The following is a 15442-nucleotide window of genomic DNA, read 5'->3' as shown; positions in this document are numbered from 1 at the left end:
CTCGAACAAAATTTTTCAAAATCCTGTATAAATTTCAAATTTGCTATACGTTGGAAACACTACTGCCACCTACTGCACTATTCGCCGCGATCTTCCAAACCGTTCCATTACGTTCCAGAACTATAACAAAATCCTCCTGCCTATTATATAATTATTCCAACTACAACAATTTTAACACTTATCACATCTATCGTGAAGTGAACTGCCCATACTCGCATATCAGTCCCATATCGATTTTCGGCAATTTTGAGTTCGCTTGAGGAATGAAATATATCCTCTATATACTCTCAGAAATTGCAATCAGAGTTGAGGGTTTGTTCAATGAAATGTGACAAAATTATCAACTCATGTCTGTCCCATATTCAAAGTACCCGCATATCAGTCCCATTCAGTGCAAATTTGAATACTTTTATTTGTTGCAATATTGGAATAGCAAAGGTGTATTACCGATATTTCATGTAATAATACCATGATTTCGAATTAAGTGACACAATAAATTTAAAAAAATTGGAAATAAAATTTTGATCGTCTTTTTTTCGACATGCCGATTTTCCATATGGGACAGATACGCAAGTATGGGCAGTGAATGTTGCACGAAAAAAATTGTGGCTCATGTGAAAGCAACACCCAAATTGTGGTGGCACCTTGTGTCGATCGTGGTGACATCTGCAAGTGTTCGCCACGCTGATTGAGCAAATTTTACACACAGTTCATATGTGGGCCTGTATATCTGTTATCTATGCTTATAGACAGTGAAAGAGACCAAATCTCAAATCAGCATCTGACGGCAAGGCAGAGAGTGACGATAGACTTACGAAACGATGCTTGTTGGCGGAGGGGTTGCCTAAGAGACCCGCATACGCATGGCTGCCAAATGGCTGACTAAACGCTGCCAGCTGAAAAAATATGGCTGACAGACATTCTGGTGACCGACTGCCTCACTGCTGCCAGATATACAACTCAAACGATACAACCGTGTCCACCAGGATTTTTCCACATTGAAATCTTTGACATTTTCAGCGAAGGTGAGAAGATGAAAACGCTCGGCTAACTTAGATACAGGCGACTTTGTTTCGTCAAATTGGACTTGACAACCGTCACTGAATCAATTTTGGTAGCCGTCTGGTGGCCATGGCTGCCCAGGTAGCCAAAACGCTATGCGGGGATATGTCTATATTTAAATGCTGTGGCGCCCGAGCACAGCGAAGCATGCTCGGTTCTTCTAGTCAATTAGGCTGTTTCTTCATGTATTTCACCCCAGGAGCTAGCTACGCGTTCGAGTGCCGTCTCTGCTTTAGCTTTTCGCGGTTTTCAGTTTAGTATTTTTTCCATCTTTTGACGAGTTTAGAACATCCGAGGCAAAGATAAACTCAATATTACAATCACGTGATCGGATCTAGGCGGGAAGATTTGAATTCTATTTTGCCGGTGTCAGTAGCATAGTGTAGTGAAGAACTACACTTGTTACACGACCATACTTGAGGACTCGAATTTAGTGTTCGACCCCCTCAAGTAGAAGGTAAAATAGAATTCATTTCTTTCTTCTGATCATCTGATTTCCGTTCTAAATTTATAACTGATTCAATCTAGAACACCTATCCGTCTTTTCATTTCATATCTTTCGTCTCTCTCAGTTAATGCTTGCCGAAAAGAACCAATCAGAATCGATATAGTAGACAATTAGACATTATGCGGCAATTAAAACCAAATAACATTCTCCAATATATGTTTCCGCTCAGTCATTGCAAGTGAAATTAAATTCAGGTAGAAATGAAATATATTTGAATTCAAAGCACAATATATTTGAATTTAATGCTAATTTTATTTAAATTATATTTTTTGAAGTAAATATCAAAACCTGTTTTGATCCACCTAGTGGTGTAATGATGCCTTTCTCATATCAATCATACTATCATATATAATACTGTGGTATTCTTCAAAATAATTACCTTCGATTCTTAAAAGAATAAACGAAATCGGTTTGTTTGACCGTCTACTGATAAAAACTATCAATTGGAAAAGATTTGATGTCGATTTAGAAATTTTTTTAAGGTTTTCCCCCATTTTTTCAGTGATGGTATACAATTTTAACCCACTTTACCCTATATTTCCGGATCCGCATGAAATTCAGGAATTACGCATGGGACCACAGGACCTTTCATTTGAATCTAAGTTTGTGAAAATCGGTTCAGCCATCTCCGAGAAAAATTAGTGCAAAAAATCGTTAAACACACACACTCACACACACACACACACACACACACACACACACACACACACACACACACACACACACACACACACACACACACACACACACACACACACACACACACACACACACACACACACACACACACACACACACACACACACACACACACACACACACACACACACACACACACACACACACACACACACACACACACACACACACACACACACACACACACACACACACACACACACACACACACACACACACACACACACACACACACACACACACACACACACACACACACACACACACACACACACACACACACACACACACACACACACACACACACACACACACACACACACACACACACACACACACACACACACACACACACACACACACACACACACACACACACACACACACACACACACACACACACACACACACACACACACACACACACACACACACACACACACACACACACACACACACACACACACACACACACACACACACACACACACACACACACACACACACACACACACACACACACACACACACACACACACACACACACACACACACACACACACACACACACACACACACACACACACACACACACACACACACACACACACACACACACACACACACACACACACACACACACACACACACACACACACACACACACACACACACACACACACACACACACAGACATTTTGCGTACTCGACGAACTGAGTCGAATGGTATATGACACTCGGCCCTCCGGGCCTCGGTTCAAAAGTCGGTTTTCACAGTGATTGCATAACCTTTCTATATGAGAAAGGCAAAAATACTAGTTGCAGGACATTTTCGGATACGATAAATCAAAAGACTTGAGCGTTTTACACCATTGAACTGTCTTTCTCTCTATATTTGTGTCAACATAGCAATGTTACGGTGTTTCTACTTTAAAAAGGTATTATTTGACAATGCTGTTTTGCTTCGTTCTGTGGCGTACACTAAATGTTTGATTAAATTTAGAAATGCACAAACCATCGTCCAAAATTCAAATTGACCCGAAAAATTGTAAAACTTTCATCATCGCATTGCTTCCATTGAAACTAACAAAAAGTAAACAATTGATAATCTGGACACCAGATCTTGCAACCGAAAGTTGGTTTTATGCTTATTAAACATAACTTATTCGCACACGCATCAAACATACAGTCATTGTTGAAAATCCAAATAATCGGGTTTTTTCATCATATTTAAATTCAGATGCACTCGAGTTTCACTATCGTGTGCAAATTTTGACTTGATATCACATTAAAACTACTACTTTCACACTCCTAGTCCCGCGCAACCACACAATCAAACACTCTCTACTGTAAGAGTATACTTCAGTTCGATCGCTTGATTTTAAGTAACGCAGTCGCTTGTGCTGAATCTGGGAACAGTGAATGGTAGTTAACCAGTGGCACATATGCAGCGGTAATCACACGTCCAGCAAACCAACGACCGTGTAGTGCATTGACCGCCAGGACAGCTGTCGCAATACTGGGACATTTGACGTACACGTTTCCACCCGGCGATTGTTTGTCAACATAAACGTGCATTACGCCGCCATGCTTGTTGCATTCTTCGATTACATCGTCCTGGATTTCACTGTCCCAGTTGGGATTGGTTTCAGTCGCCGGATCGAACATATTCGTCAGTAGGAAACATTGAGTAGCTATCGGAGGTGACTGCTGAACCGGTTGTTGTGGAGCAGGTTGAGGAGCAGTGGCCAGGAGTGCATCGGCAGCTGCACGAGGAACTGCAAGACCGGCCCCTTCGGCCAGTTTAAACATAAGTTGCAAACGACCGGTAGCTCCCAGATCGATGCCGCTGCGATCCATTTCGTCCGTGTCGAGCGATGCGTGCGTGGTAACATCCAAACGTTCCGTCACATTTCCGACCTTCATCGGACGTCCGGCTAACTCAAACCCATTCAACTGTTCCAGCGCTTTCTTGGCATCATCCGCGTTGTGGAACTGCAAACGAACGGACATGGTAAATATCTAACGGTACGAGCAGCATAGCAAGAAAAAAAACTACTTACTGTTATGAATCCGTATCCCTTCGATCGACCAGTATCCGAATCCATAATGAGCTGAATAAGATCAATACTTCCGAACGGTTCAAAAATACCACGAAGCATGTCCTCTGTGATGTTAAAATGCAGCGAACCAACGTACAAACGCATCGGACCAGAGGTCACCTTTGGTGGCGGTGCTGGCGGAGAGTTGGCCAATCGATTTTTCTCGGCCTGTGTGTGCTGTACTGAGATTGGTATTCCTAGCAACCGCTGACCGGACAGCCCCAGCGCCAGGGCAACCGATTCCGGATCTTTGAACTCGATGTAGGCAATGCCTTTGAAGCGCCGTGTCTTGTTACACGTGATTAGTCTCACATCCCGCACTTTGCCGACGCTGGAGAAAAATTCTTCCAGATCGCGGGCACGAATCCGCTGCGACAGTTGCATACAAAAAACGGTACGGGCATCACGTTCTTCGGCGCTAAGCTCTTCCAGTGGAGAATTATCTCGATATCGAACACCGTTCGGAGGTGTCCGTCCACGGCGGAACGGCCTGGGAGAACGCGAACGGCGTCTGGGGAAGATTTTTAAAAAGAAAAGCATTAACAATCTAGAAGCCGTGTTAGTGTCTTATCAAAGTATCTTACCTTTTATTATCTCGACTGCGACTGCGTCGCCGAAAATCTTTCTCTCGGGGATGCGGTGGGAAACGTTCTCGAGCACGATGAAAATCGACCCGGTGATCTCGTTCCCGATCTCGATCACGATCATGATCTCTCTCACGATCCCGGTCACGGTCGCGGTCCCGCTCACGTTCTCCTTTCTTCTCGTACTCTTTCGGGCGTTCGTAACGACGGTCTTTGTCTTTGTAATCTTTAGAGCGGTCCCGTCCGTGTGATCGGGAGCGGGATTTCTCTCTGCCGGCTTCCTGACGTTCGCGATCCTTGCCCTTGTAGCGGTCACGTTCCTTATCTCTACCTTTGTCTTTGTCACGTCTCTCCCGGGAACGTGACCGTTCTTTGCGGCTCTTACCTCCGTCACGATCTCGCTCCCGTGAACGACTACGATGTCTGTGTGTTATGATAAATGGAATTAGCTTACTACTCACCAACCATCGATTGCGATAGATCAACTCACCTGGAGGATTTGCTGCGACCTCCATCCCGGTCTCTTCTTTCGCCGTTAGATCCCTTATAGTTTGGCGGTGAACCGTCATCCTAGCGGGCACACATAAACATACATATCATATTCGGTTTTTGGGGTTTGAGGTGCGATTTGTATTAGAATTTTATTCAAGGATTTCAAGCAAGCATTCACGCGTAGAAATTGATCAGGAACGGTTTTGTAGAATTGACGCCAGAGAAATGTCGGTTTGACGAAGAGCGGCGCAGGACCCGCACACGATTGTTGTTTACGAAGAGGTAACAGATTTCGTGCGAGAAAAATAATAAAGAATGGAAAAAAAGAAAGAAAGATTCAAGAGCAATTAATGAAACTGTGATTAGCCAGGTTGGTGGGCTGCTTATATGCGAATGAATTGCATCTATATTTGACGGTACAAAATCGTCGATGGCAGCTTCTGGTTCTGCTCAGGAAACGGTGAATGCTTTTTGTTTTTATTTATCCTCATTCCCACGCCTAGTTAGGTACCTACAATCGGCGCCAGACTCCACGGATTGGAGTCAAACACAGCAGCAGTGTTCACGTGAATACTGTTAATTGCATACGTTCCATAGCTTCAACTTACCGTTCATATCGTACTGTCATCATTCGGTACCTCATACAACTCCGTACAACTGATTGACCACGATACTACATCGAGGTGCTTTAAGCATTTGTACACGCATACAACCCACACCGTGGGCGAAGGAAAACAAGTGTGGCACACAGAGTTCGCACTGTCTGCAAAAATAATACGCTTGAGAAGAGGATTCTGGTTTCTGACTAATACACTCGATTGGTTAACATAGTTTTTTTTTGTTTTGTTTACAATTAGAATCCTACAGTTGTTAATGTCCGAAATTCAAGTATTCTACCTTGTTGCAGCCAGTTACCGATTCTATTGAACGCTTTCGGCTTGGAATATGCTCACAAAATGAATGCTTTTTAAGCAAGCGATCTGTAAGGGAAAACATTGCCTTTGAAAACGTTTCATAGCTAGAGTTTGATGAGTGTAGAATAAGGTTTGCTTCCTAGTTTCTTCTCAGGTCACAATGCAGCCGTTGGCTTCCGTTACCGTTGGGATAAGCAATTCTTGTTCCGTCTCAAAAGTCATTCTCATGTGCAATCTTCGGCATGTACCGACTGGTAACGTAATACAAATAAAAAGACCGGTATTACTATTTAAGTGACCTGTGAGACGGCTGGTGCCGTCACTCTATCCCACACAATAGATGAAACTATGCTGCAATCATGACCCAAAAAGAAGGTTGGTCGCAAACCTAACAACGAATAGAAGGGCCCGGTTTTATTCGAGCCAATTCAAGTATGGATGCTATTTTGTGTATAAAAACTAATAAACCCAAGAGAAAGGCGACGATGACGAACTGGCTTTGCTGATTGGCCATTGGCACCTAGAAGAGACCCAAAAAAGCAATCATTATGACCTTACAAAAAAAAACACACGCACACACGTTCGAAATTAAGACGAGGGAAGATAAGAGGCAGCAAACGACCGATGGTGTAACAACCTGCAAAGAGAGCTGAGTGGTTCTTTGTTTTGGACAATGATGTAAAACGATGATCGTCGACACCAAACCGGATCGGATGTGGAGGGATCTAAAACGAAAGATGCAACCATGCTTGAATCGGCCATTCTCGGTAACCGGTAACCCATTCATCACCGTTCAGAACCGTATACAAGACTCAAATCCGGTGGCATATTTAGGTTGGTCATTACTTTGCTCTTTTTCGGCATACTCGGCTTTTATCTATCTGTGCCTCTCGTGCACGGCAGTTTCCAGTGGGGTAAAAGACGAGCACTTCTTCGATCTATATTCAAATATAAAATGCCATAGATAATGATTACTTAGCGTGTGAACTTTTGTCGACTGCAATTAGATGATGCATGTAGCTTATTTACCTAAAAATCGTGTTGACACCCGCATTAGTAGATCTTTTCTGGATGTGATTTTTTTTTACAGAAAGAAGCTGTTCTGTTGGGTGCAAATGTGCCTATTGTTTTTGCATTTTACTATCGACACCTGGACAAATAAGGAGACATTTGCTTGATTATTACAAGTGCAACAACTCGCGCGTCAATTAGAGAAACGGCTTCCATTACACATGGGAAAGGACATACAATTTTATTGTGCTACATTGTGATGAACAATGTAATACGAAGAAAAGTCAAAAAGAAACTGTTTCAACTTGCCTTTGGAAAGATTTTAGCAGTGCCTAGGCTTCGTTTGGATCCCATCGACACGATCTAAAATAGGATAACACTGTTTATATCTCAAATACATTCATCGAACCAATAAGTGTAGATTCTAGAGCAAAGCGCTACATCAGATTCGTGAGTTTGATTTCAATCTGCTGGTTGACCAGACAATCAAGATAATTTGCTATCTCTGCCAGCCTAACTGTGGCTTGATTCAGAACAGTAACAAAACTAATGGAAAACAAGACAAGCGTTTCATTTCCGGCAGACAAATCGCCAACTTGATTTTTTTTTGTTTGTCGCCGTTACCTCTAGTCTAGCTTTTACGTAACAGCAAATTATCCTAAATTAATCTCTATGGTCAAACCTGAAAACGATTAGCATATTAGCCGACTCGTGATGATTTTCTGTTTTGCTCCTTCTCGAAGTGACCTTCTTTGAATTGCGGAAGTACAGTTCACATGACAAAAAAAAAAAATGCAAAACGAATAATGGTTCTACTTTGTGCAGCAAGCATATATTTTGCGCACCTAAAAACTGACCATAGAAACAAATCAGCGCAATTCAAATACTGAACATTTAAACAGAAATCGTACCATGACAACCCTCATCACCCATTTCCGATCGCTGGGATTACTCACCTCCTTTCTGTACGGTGCCTCGAGAAGCTCTTCGACATCAAACTCCTCGGCCGCCATCTTGTCCGAAATTTTTGGATTATGTAGATGATAGTCTAGCTCAGAAAATCCGCTTTTCATGCCGATCAACGGGTCACTGATAGTGGAATTTGCTCACCGGATTAACCAGTAGTAGTGTTGAATAAATTGACAATAGTTCAAGAAAGATTTACAACTCTTTTGATAAAGTTTTAGCACTGAATTTATCGTGCACGTACAGTCGCTGCTGATGGTTTATTCTGGAAGGTTTCTTTTTCTTTATGCAGTTATACACGCACTTTTGTGTCGTCATCCGTTATGCTAGTTGTTCGTGTTTGCCGTAGCGTTACACCAGATATTGGCGCTACAAACGTACACGCTAAAAATAACTTACACTTATTGCAGTGTAAGCAACACTCATACAAAATTATCTTCGAGACTTTCAGACATAAGGATTATAAATCGAGTCAATATGTATACCATAGAGCAAATTCAGCTGCAGGAATTTTTAAATGGGAGATCCATAACAATCCATAATAGTAATACCGGTCTTTTTTTTTTCCAAACTGTCAAATTTAAAACCGGAATATCCCACTTGTGAGAAATTCTGGCAGCCAGCAGAAACCAGACAGCCTTACGGCACCAGATAAAATTTTTCAGGCGAAATAGCGTCATTTTCTTTCCACGTCACGTCTTGCAAGTACGCTCATCTTTCTTTTTTCTGTTCGACTTAATTTGATACTCGTCAATCTTGCATGTACATCCAACAATGAAAACTTCGTTTGAAATTTAAAATGAAAAATTAATCAATAAAAGATCACTTATCACATCCAATAAAAGGTGATTGAAATTCACATAGCACATACCACCTGATGCCAACAGTTATTTTTGTTATACACTCAGGTAAAATGAGTAGGGAAAATCATAAGGCCAATCTTATGATGCATCCATAATCATCAAAAGCACAATTTCAAAAAATTAATATGAAAAATATACCTCTATTTTAATTTGTATGACTCTGCAATATACATCTTATCTATTATTATTATTATAGTTCTCATATGAAAAACTAATGTATTCCACAGTATATGAGAGAAGTTATGTTTGTCATAGAAATTTCGCACAATGTTCCTAAAAATTTCGCATGAATTTCATAAGGCTTTTTATTAAAATTGAAATTTTCATAACTTCATAAGACCGTCTTATGATTCGCATACGATATTATTGTGGCTAAAAACCATACGATATCATTATGAAATTCCATATAGTTTTTGCCTGAGTGTATGAGACATATAACTGTTTTCCAAAGAAGGGCGAATCTAACATTGACAGAAAATGGAGACAAACATCGACGAATGTTTCGATTTTTGGTTTCAAATCCTGTTTTAAAATTATCGTATATGCTCAGATTAATTTTTGATTAGTCGAAGAATTGTTGGTTTAAAAAAGTCAATTTTTTCCACTTTCCTTCTATATCTACTGAATAAATCAACATAAAAAGAAGCGGGTATTTTACCCGAAACCCGACCCGTACCCGTACCCGACGGGTTTTTGGTCAGGTACGGGTAAATTTTTTTATTTTTTATCGGGTACGGGTAAATTTTTACTACTCACTCGGGTACGGGTATAAGAATCTCTATACCCGATCATCTCTAGTCAGCAGCTGTTCCGACACCACAGCAGTACATGTTTTTAGTCAAGTAGTGGATTTTTTCGCAGTTTTTATCCTCCACGATTGGTCCCTCACTAGCACGAGTTTTAATAGCTTTCGGCGGAACAAATCGTTGGGTCAATAGTTGAGCATTTCTATAAAACATCAAGGTTAGAAAATCAAGTCTTGCGTTTCCTCTGACGACACTACCCAAGCAATCAGAAGTTCCACAATTACATAAAATATCCACTTTCTTGCTGCTTGAAAGTACACGCGGAACTTTTGAGAACTTGAAAGTACATAACAAGCTCCGCGTGAACTTTCTAGTACGTGGCAATTTTTGACAGTTCGAAGTACAGAAAAAGTTCCGTGTGAACTTTCTCGCTGCTTAAGAGTACGCGTGGTACTTTTGGCAACTTGAAAGTACAGAACAAGTTCCGTGTGAACTTTCTCGCTGCGTAGAAGGTTCAGCTTCACATTGTTCAGAATGTATTCTAGAAGCAGCTTAGAGGTTTTTTCGGTTGCGTCGCGCGAACTTTCAAGTGTGGATATTTACTCAAAAATGAGCTGCTTAGAATGCTATTGATAAACTTTGAAAGCTGTTTAAGCCAAATCAGTCCCTTTTATCCGAACTATTGGTTAGTTGGGTAACCTGCGACAGTTATCAACTGAGTCCGGGTGCCTCCAGATTTCGGTAGTCATATCGGCTATTAGTCAAACAATGATAATCACAAAAAGTAGCTTAAATTACAATAAAATTCTTTCGGATTTTCCACGATATTGAAAAATTTAAAATCTTTGTTTATGAGCATAATAAACAGTCTCTATGGTGAATCATTTTCCAGTCATCAGAGTTGCCAGTTTTATATAAAATTCAATAAGGTACACCGTCACTCTGACTGAGTATCATTGCAGTGTACCGCACGATGCACAATGTGTCCTTGAAAATTTGTCGAAGCATTCCGTATTATAATTTGTAATTGGTGATAGTTCAAACAAATACAAATAATAATACCCCTAGGTCTCATACAAACGCATCGCCAATGTTTGGTTCAATTAGTTAGCCTAGTCTGTTCTTTCGTTCAGCGTTGACAGAGTAGAGCAAGCAAAAATGTTTTCAATTGGCAACCTTACTTGAAGTTGCTATAGTTTCATTAGTTTTGTTATCTTTGAATTGTTTATTTTTCTGGTTTATGGATTATGAATTGTAGTTATCACAGTATTGATTGAATATACATTTATTGGTAGATTTTATGATGAAAGCAACGATTTCGCGTGTGCTGAGATTGTTAGAGTAAGCATACACATTTTATGTACGTATGTAATAGTAATATTTTTATTTCTTTAAGAAACAATCGAAATTACTAGATAACTTACTGCTACGACAAAACAAACATAACATACCTCTTCCGATGAACGATTTCATGGATTTAATCAAAGACTCTGGGAATAGCGTTGATGGTATCAATCTAGTTCTTCATAGGATTCAAAGAAATGGTTACTTAAGTTTGCAGTTCCCGGTGCGAAAGTTCAATCGGTTACCGATATCGAACGGTCGATATACAATCTCGAACAAACTGAGCATGATTTACTAGAGTTGAGGACAAGTTGGACCGACACGTTGCCGAAGCCATGGTACAAGTAAAAGCAAATATACGAGACGTTGACTTTGTTCACTCATTACTTTGGAGTGAGGATAATTGGTCTTCACCTCCGTTTGATACCTCTTCGGCCAGTAGAATTGCGAGTAACACAAGTTTAAATAAATATTATGATTAAACATTAGTATAAAAACAAGAGTAACTAAAACACCTATTATTAATGACGAATCGTATGAACAACAAAGATGATAGGCCAAAGGGTCAAAATACTTGTACTGTAAAACGTTGATGTAACACACAAAAATAAGATTCATAAACAGATATTTATGCAAAAACAAAGCAACATAAGCTTCTTGTCTTCCACTAATGTGTAACGGAACAACTGATTTTTTGTTTAACATGACAATGAAATTTTTGCTTGAATACGTTCCCACAATCCTCGTCAAAAATCGCTTTCTTGAAACGCTTTAGAAATTCCGAAAATATAATTCAATTCCAATGTTTCTTTACATAGCTTCGATTCTAGCGTTAAGGTAATTTTCCAAGATAAAAACAAACTAAATGCTTCTTTCAATCCATTTACGGCCTTTCAAATATTTCTAGTTTTTGTTGATGAAAACATCACAAAAATGGTTACTCATTTTACTACACTTTAACTGTTATAATTTTCAGCTCGTCTCAGTTCCTGGCACTAATATTATTCAACACATTTCAATGTGCGTATTCAAACTTGTACAACACCGTTTCGTGTCGGTTCTGACCCGGATAATTTTATTCACAAGTTAGGTATTTGGAAATTACGAAAGAATATTTGCGTTCATGCACTGAACTGTGATCCAGATCGAGAAGGAGAAATAGAGCGTTATAACGCCTGCTGGGCTCGTTACATTGATAAGAAAGCAGTACCCAATAACAATAAAGACACAATTACACGTGATACTTGCACATGGCCCGTTAACCATTCATGAACTGGTCCATGTGTCTGAATGCGTTAAAAGGAAATACAAATAACATTTCCACGATATTCGTAAAAACGGAATATCTGTAACACTAAACATGTAACCAATTTATAAAATTTTATAACTTTTTCAAATCTAGCTTTAGGGAATTTTGTCGGAAAAATTATCCACGATCTTGAAAAATTATCCACGATCTTGAAAAATTATAAACCGTTGTTTATGAGCATAATAAACAGTCTCTATAGTGAATCATTTTTCAGCCATCAAAGGTGCCAGTTTTATATAAAATTCAACAAGGTACACCGTCACTCTGACAGTGTACACTGACAATGTATCTTATAACGAAAAATGTGTCCACTAAAATTCATCGGATCATTCCGTATTATAATTTTATTATTTGGTTCAAATGCTTAGCACATGATGCTAGCGTGCAAATTATTTTCAGTGTCGGATTTCCCTTTTCATTCCTTCAAAATAATCACTTCATGTTTAGTGTGTTTGCTTAGACTCATTTTTAAAGTGCGTTCCCGGTCTCTGGTCACAGTCTTGAAGAACTTGTTATTGTTGAAATCTCTAATCACTGAAATCCAACGAAATTTCGAGTGCCAATGTACGATAAAGAATCCTTTCACGTGTTTCGCGATGAAGGGACATCATCGGACATAAAAGAAAAAATTAATCGTTCGAACCTTCCTCGAAAAGCAAGAAATTTCAGGTAAATACATTATTCAAATTTTATGTACTCAATCTTAAGTTTGATACGTTCATTCAGCAAACAACAACTGCAGCTTGCCCTAAGAAAAAAGAAAGAATGCAATGCTAAAGCTCAGGCTATTGTTGAAGCACTGTTGGACCCGATTGAGGATCGCAATTTGTTTTTAGTTAAGGTAAACAACTGTTACAAAACTAATGTCTAATAAATATGCAATATTTTTTCAGTTGCGAGATATCAATCAAAGTCACTATGATGATGTTATCGAGGAAAGAGCTATCCAGGGAATCTGTGGTTATCCACTTTGTAGCAAACATCTCACAAAGTATAGTTTTTTTTCTAGTAATTCGATTTCTTTGATAAAACTGATTCTATTTCTAGTGTGCTTAAACAAAAATACGTGATATCCTTATCAAACAAAAAAGTATATGACATAACTGAACGGAAAAAATTCTGTAGCGGAGAATGCTTCAAGGCTTCTAATTATATTAAAAGTCAGATGCTAACCAGTCCTCTATGGTTGCGGGATCAGGAAGATATTCCACACTTTAAACTGCTTCATGATACCAGAGCAGTTGAATCCGTCACCAATGTCGAATCGTTGATATCCGAATTACACATTGTAGAGAAGGTAGTTCACGACAGTTATAAAAGTGATACCGGTAGTTGTTTTCGGCAAAGTATAGGAGATGACAGTGCAGTAAAGTTGAACACTGGACTCGAATCAAAATGTTCCACAAGTGATGACAGTGATCTATGTTTAGGACTTGAAAAAATTAATATTACATAGCATTTTTACGTATTCTAATAAGTATTGAAGTAATAAATTTAACACTGTGAAATATAAAGCTATATACATGACTATCTCAAGCTACTTGTTTACTTAATTGAATTTCAGGAAGTTCGCTTTTCAAAATGATCTGAACTATCTACAAGAACTAATCCGATGTTCATACTTAAACCAGAAAAAAAACATCGCCCAGTTTGGCGGTTCAATGCATAGGGCGTTGGTCTTACAAGCCAGTTGTATGTTCGAGCCCCGACCTGAAAGGATTCTTAGTGTCAGTAGGATCGCAGTACTAGCAATGCAATCATTCTGTACGCTATGAATCGGTTGCGAAGTTTGCTGAAACAGAAAGGTCAAATTCCGCAAAAGGAATGTCTTGGCGACTTTGCTTATGAAAACATATTGCACTTCGATGGGAATGAGTGTGTTGCAAATAAGAACACTCAAACGAAAAGTTAATTAAATAAGAACAGCTGGATGGCACTAGCAGTATTTCAATATGAACTGCTCATGCACTAATGAGTGTAAGGCGAATCTATTACGATTATTTGTTTCACCAACGAACACATTAATTTGAAAATTTATGTTATTAGCCATATAATGACTTTTGAGAGGCTCTTGGCGTGTGAGTATGTTGTTCAGTAGCTATAATTCAGCGAATTATTTTCCATATACTAATCAATAGATGACGCAGTTGTTTGAATTTTGATTTTTTTTTATTTTATTCAACTTGTTTTTGAGATTCTTCAAACCTTTTCTTTCATCTGCTGCGATGATACAATTAGTTATATGGCTCGATAACAATAGTATAATCAGTACCAGGAGTCAAAACTAAACTAGTGAATAAATACTTACTATTCAGGGCATTTTCAGGAGTGTTCTAGTTCTAGATTTAAATTTTAAAACTGACATAAATTATGCATCTAGAACTAGAACACTCCTGAACATCCAATATGGAATCTCATGGAAACAACATCGACAACTGCAATTGAAAATTAGCTTCCTATTTCTACACGCTCGTTCAATGTTACTCTAAAGTGAGTACAATTTCACTCACTTTCGTTAAAAGTGGAACTACTCTATAGTGAGCAAAGCTTGTTTACTCACTTTTGAGTAAATATGGTATTTGTCAAATTCTGAGTAACATTTACTCAGTGCTACAAATGGTAAAATTAGCTCGAGTGAGTAAATATTACTCAATATCAAGCGAATTGAATAAGGGATTCGAATAAGGAATGCTTTGCTGACTTACTTCCAACGAATGAAGGAAGCCGTTACCTGTTCATCGCTCATTGGAAAGGATCCGTCTGCCTTCCTCCGTTCCACCTCCGACAGAGGGAAAAGTTCCGCCTTCCGACAAAGGGAAAAGTTCAGTGCACGTAAATTTTC

At 39.2% G+C, this 15442-nt stretch overlaps 2 protein-coding genes across 9 annotated transcripts; one reads left to right on the top strand and one right to left on the bottom strand.

Moving 5' to 3' along the window:
• Positions 1 to 3131: 3131 nt before the first annotated feature.
• LOC131431817 (RNA-binding protein 39) lies at positions 3132 to 8631 on the bottom strand. 8 transcript variants are annotated; one of them, XM_058597716.1, is made up of 5 exons: positions 8329 to 8627; positions 5446 to 5525; positions 4956 to 5378; positions 4333 to 4882; positions 3132 to 4264 (listed from the first exon to the last, which is right to left on the bottom strand). In XM_058597716.1, the coding sequence occupies exons 1-5, from the start codon at positions 8443 to 8445 to the stop codon at positions 3632 to 3634; spliced, it is 1803 nt and encodes a 600-aa protein (XP_058453699.1). In that variant the 5' UTR covers positions 8446 to 8627; the 3' UTR covers positions 3132 to 3631. The 8 variants fall into 8 exon arrangements, 1 of the variants encoding a protein (XP_058453699.1); XR_009229730.1 differs by lacking the exons at positions 3132 to 4264; positions 4333 to 4882 and adding an exon at positions 6056 to 7299 and having other exon boundaries at positions 5267 to 5378; positions 7391 to 8631; XR_009229733.1 differs by lacking the exons at positions 3132 to 4264; positions 4333 to 4882 and adding an exon at positions 6345 to 7299 and having other exon boundaries at positions 5267 to 5378; positions 5446 to 6210; positions 7391 to 8631.
• Positions 8632 to 13089: 4458 nt separating this feature from the next.
• Positions 13090 to 14585, top strand: LOC131431819 (putative RNA polymerase II subunit B1 CTD phosphatase RPAP2 homolog). Its single transcript, XM_058597718.1, has 4 exons — positions 13090 to 13269; positions 13327 to 13441; positions 13494 to 13591; positions 13648 to 14585. Exons 1-4 carry the CDS (start codon positions 13163 to 13165, stop codon positions 14054 to 14056), a joined length of 729 nt encoding a protein of 242 aa, XP_058453701.1. The 5' UTR covers positions 13090 to 13162; the 3' UTR covers positions 14057 to 14585.
• Positions 14586 to 15442: the final 857 nt, after the last annotated feature.

This window comes from Malaya genurostris, chromosome 2 (assembly GCF_030247185.1).
Source record: "Malaya genurostris strain Urasoe2022 chromosome 2, Malgen_1.1, whole genome shotgun sequence".
In the NCBI taxonomy this organism is placed as follows: Eukaryota; Metazoa; Arthropoda; class Insecta; order Diptera; family Culicidae; genus Malaya; species Malaya genurostris.
This window is presented reverse-complemented; position numbering and strand designations above follow the sequence as displayed.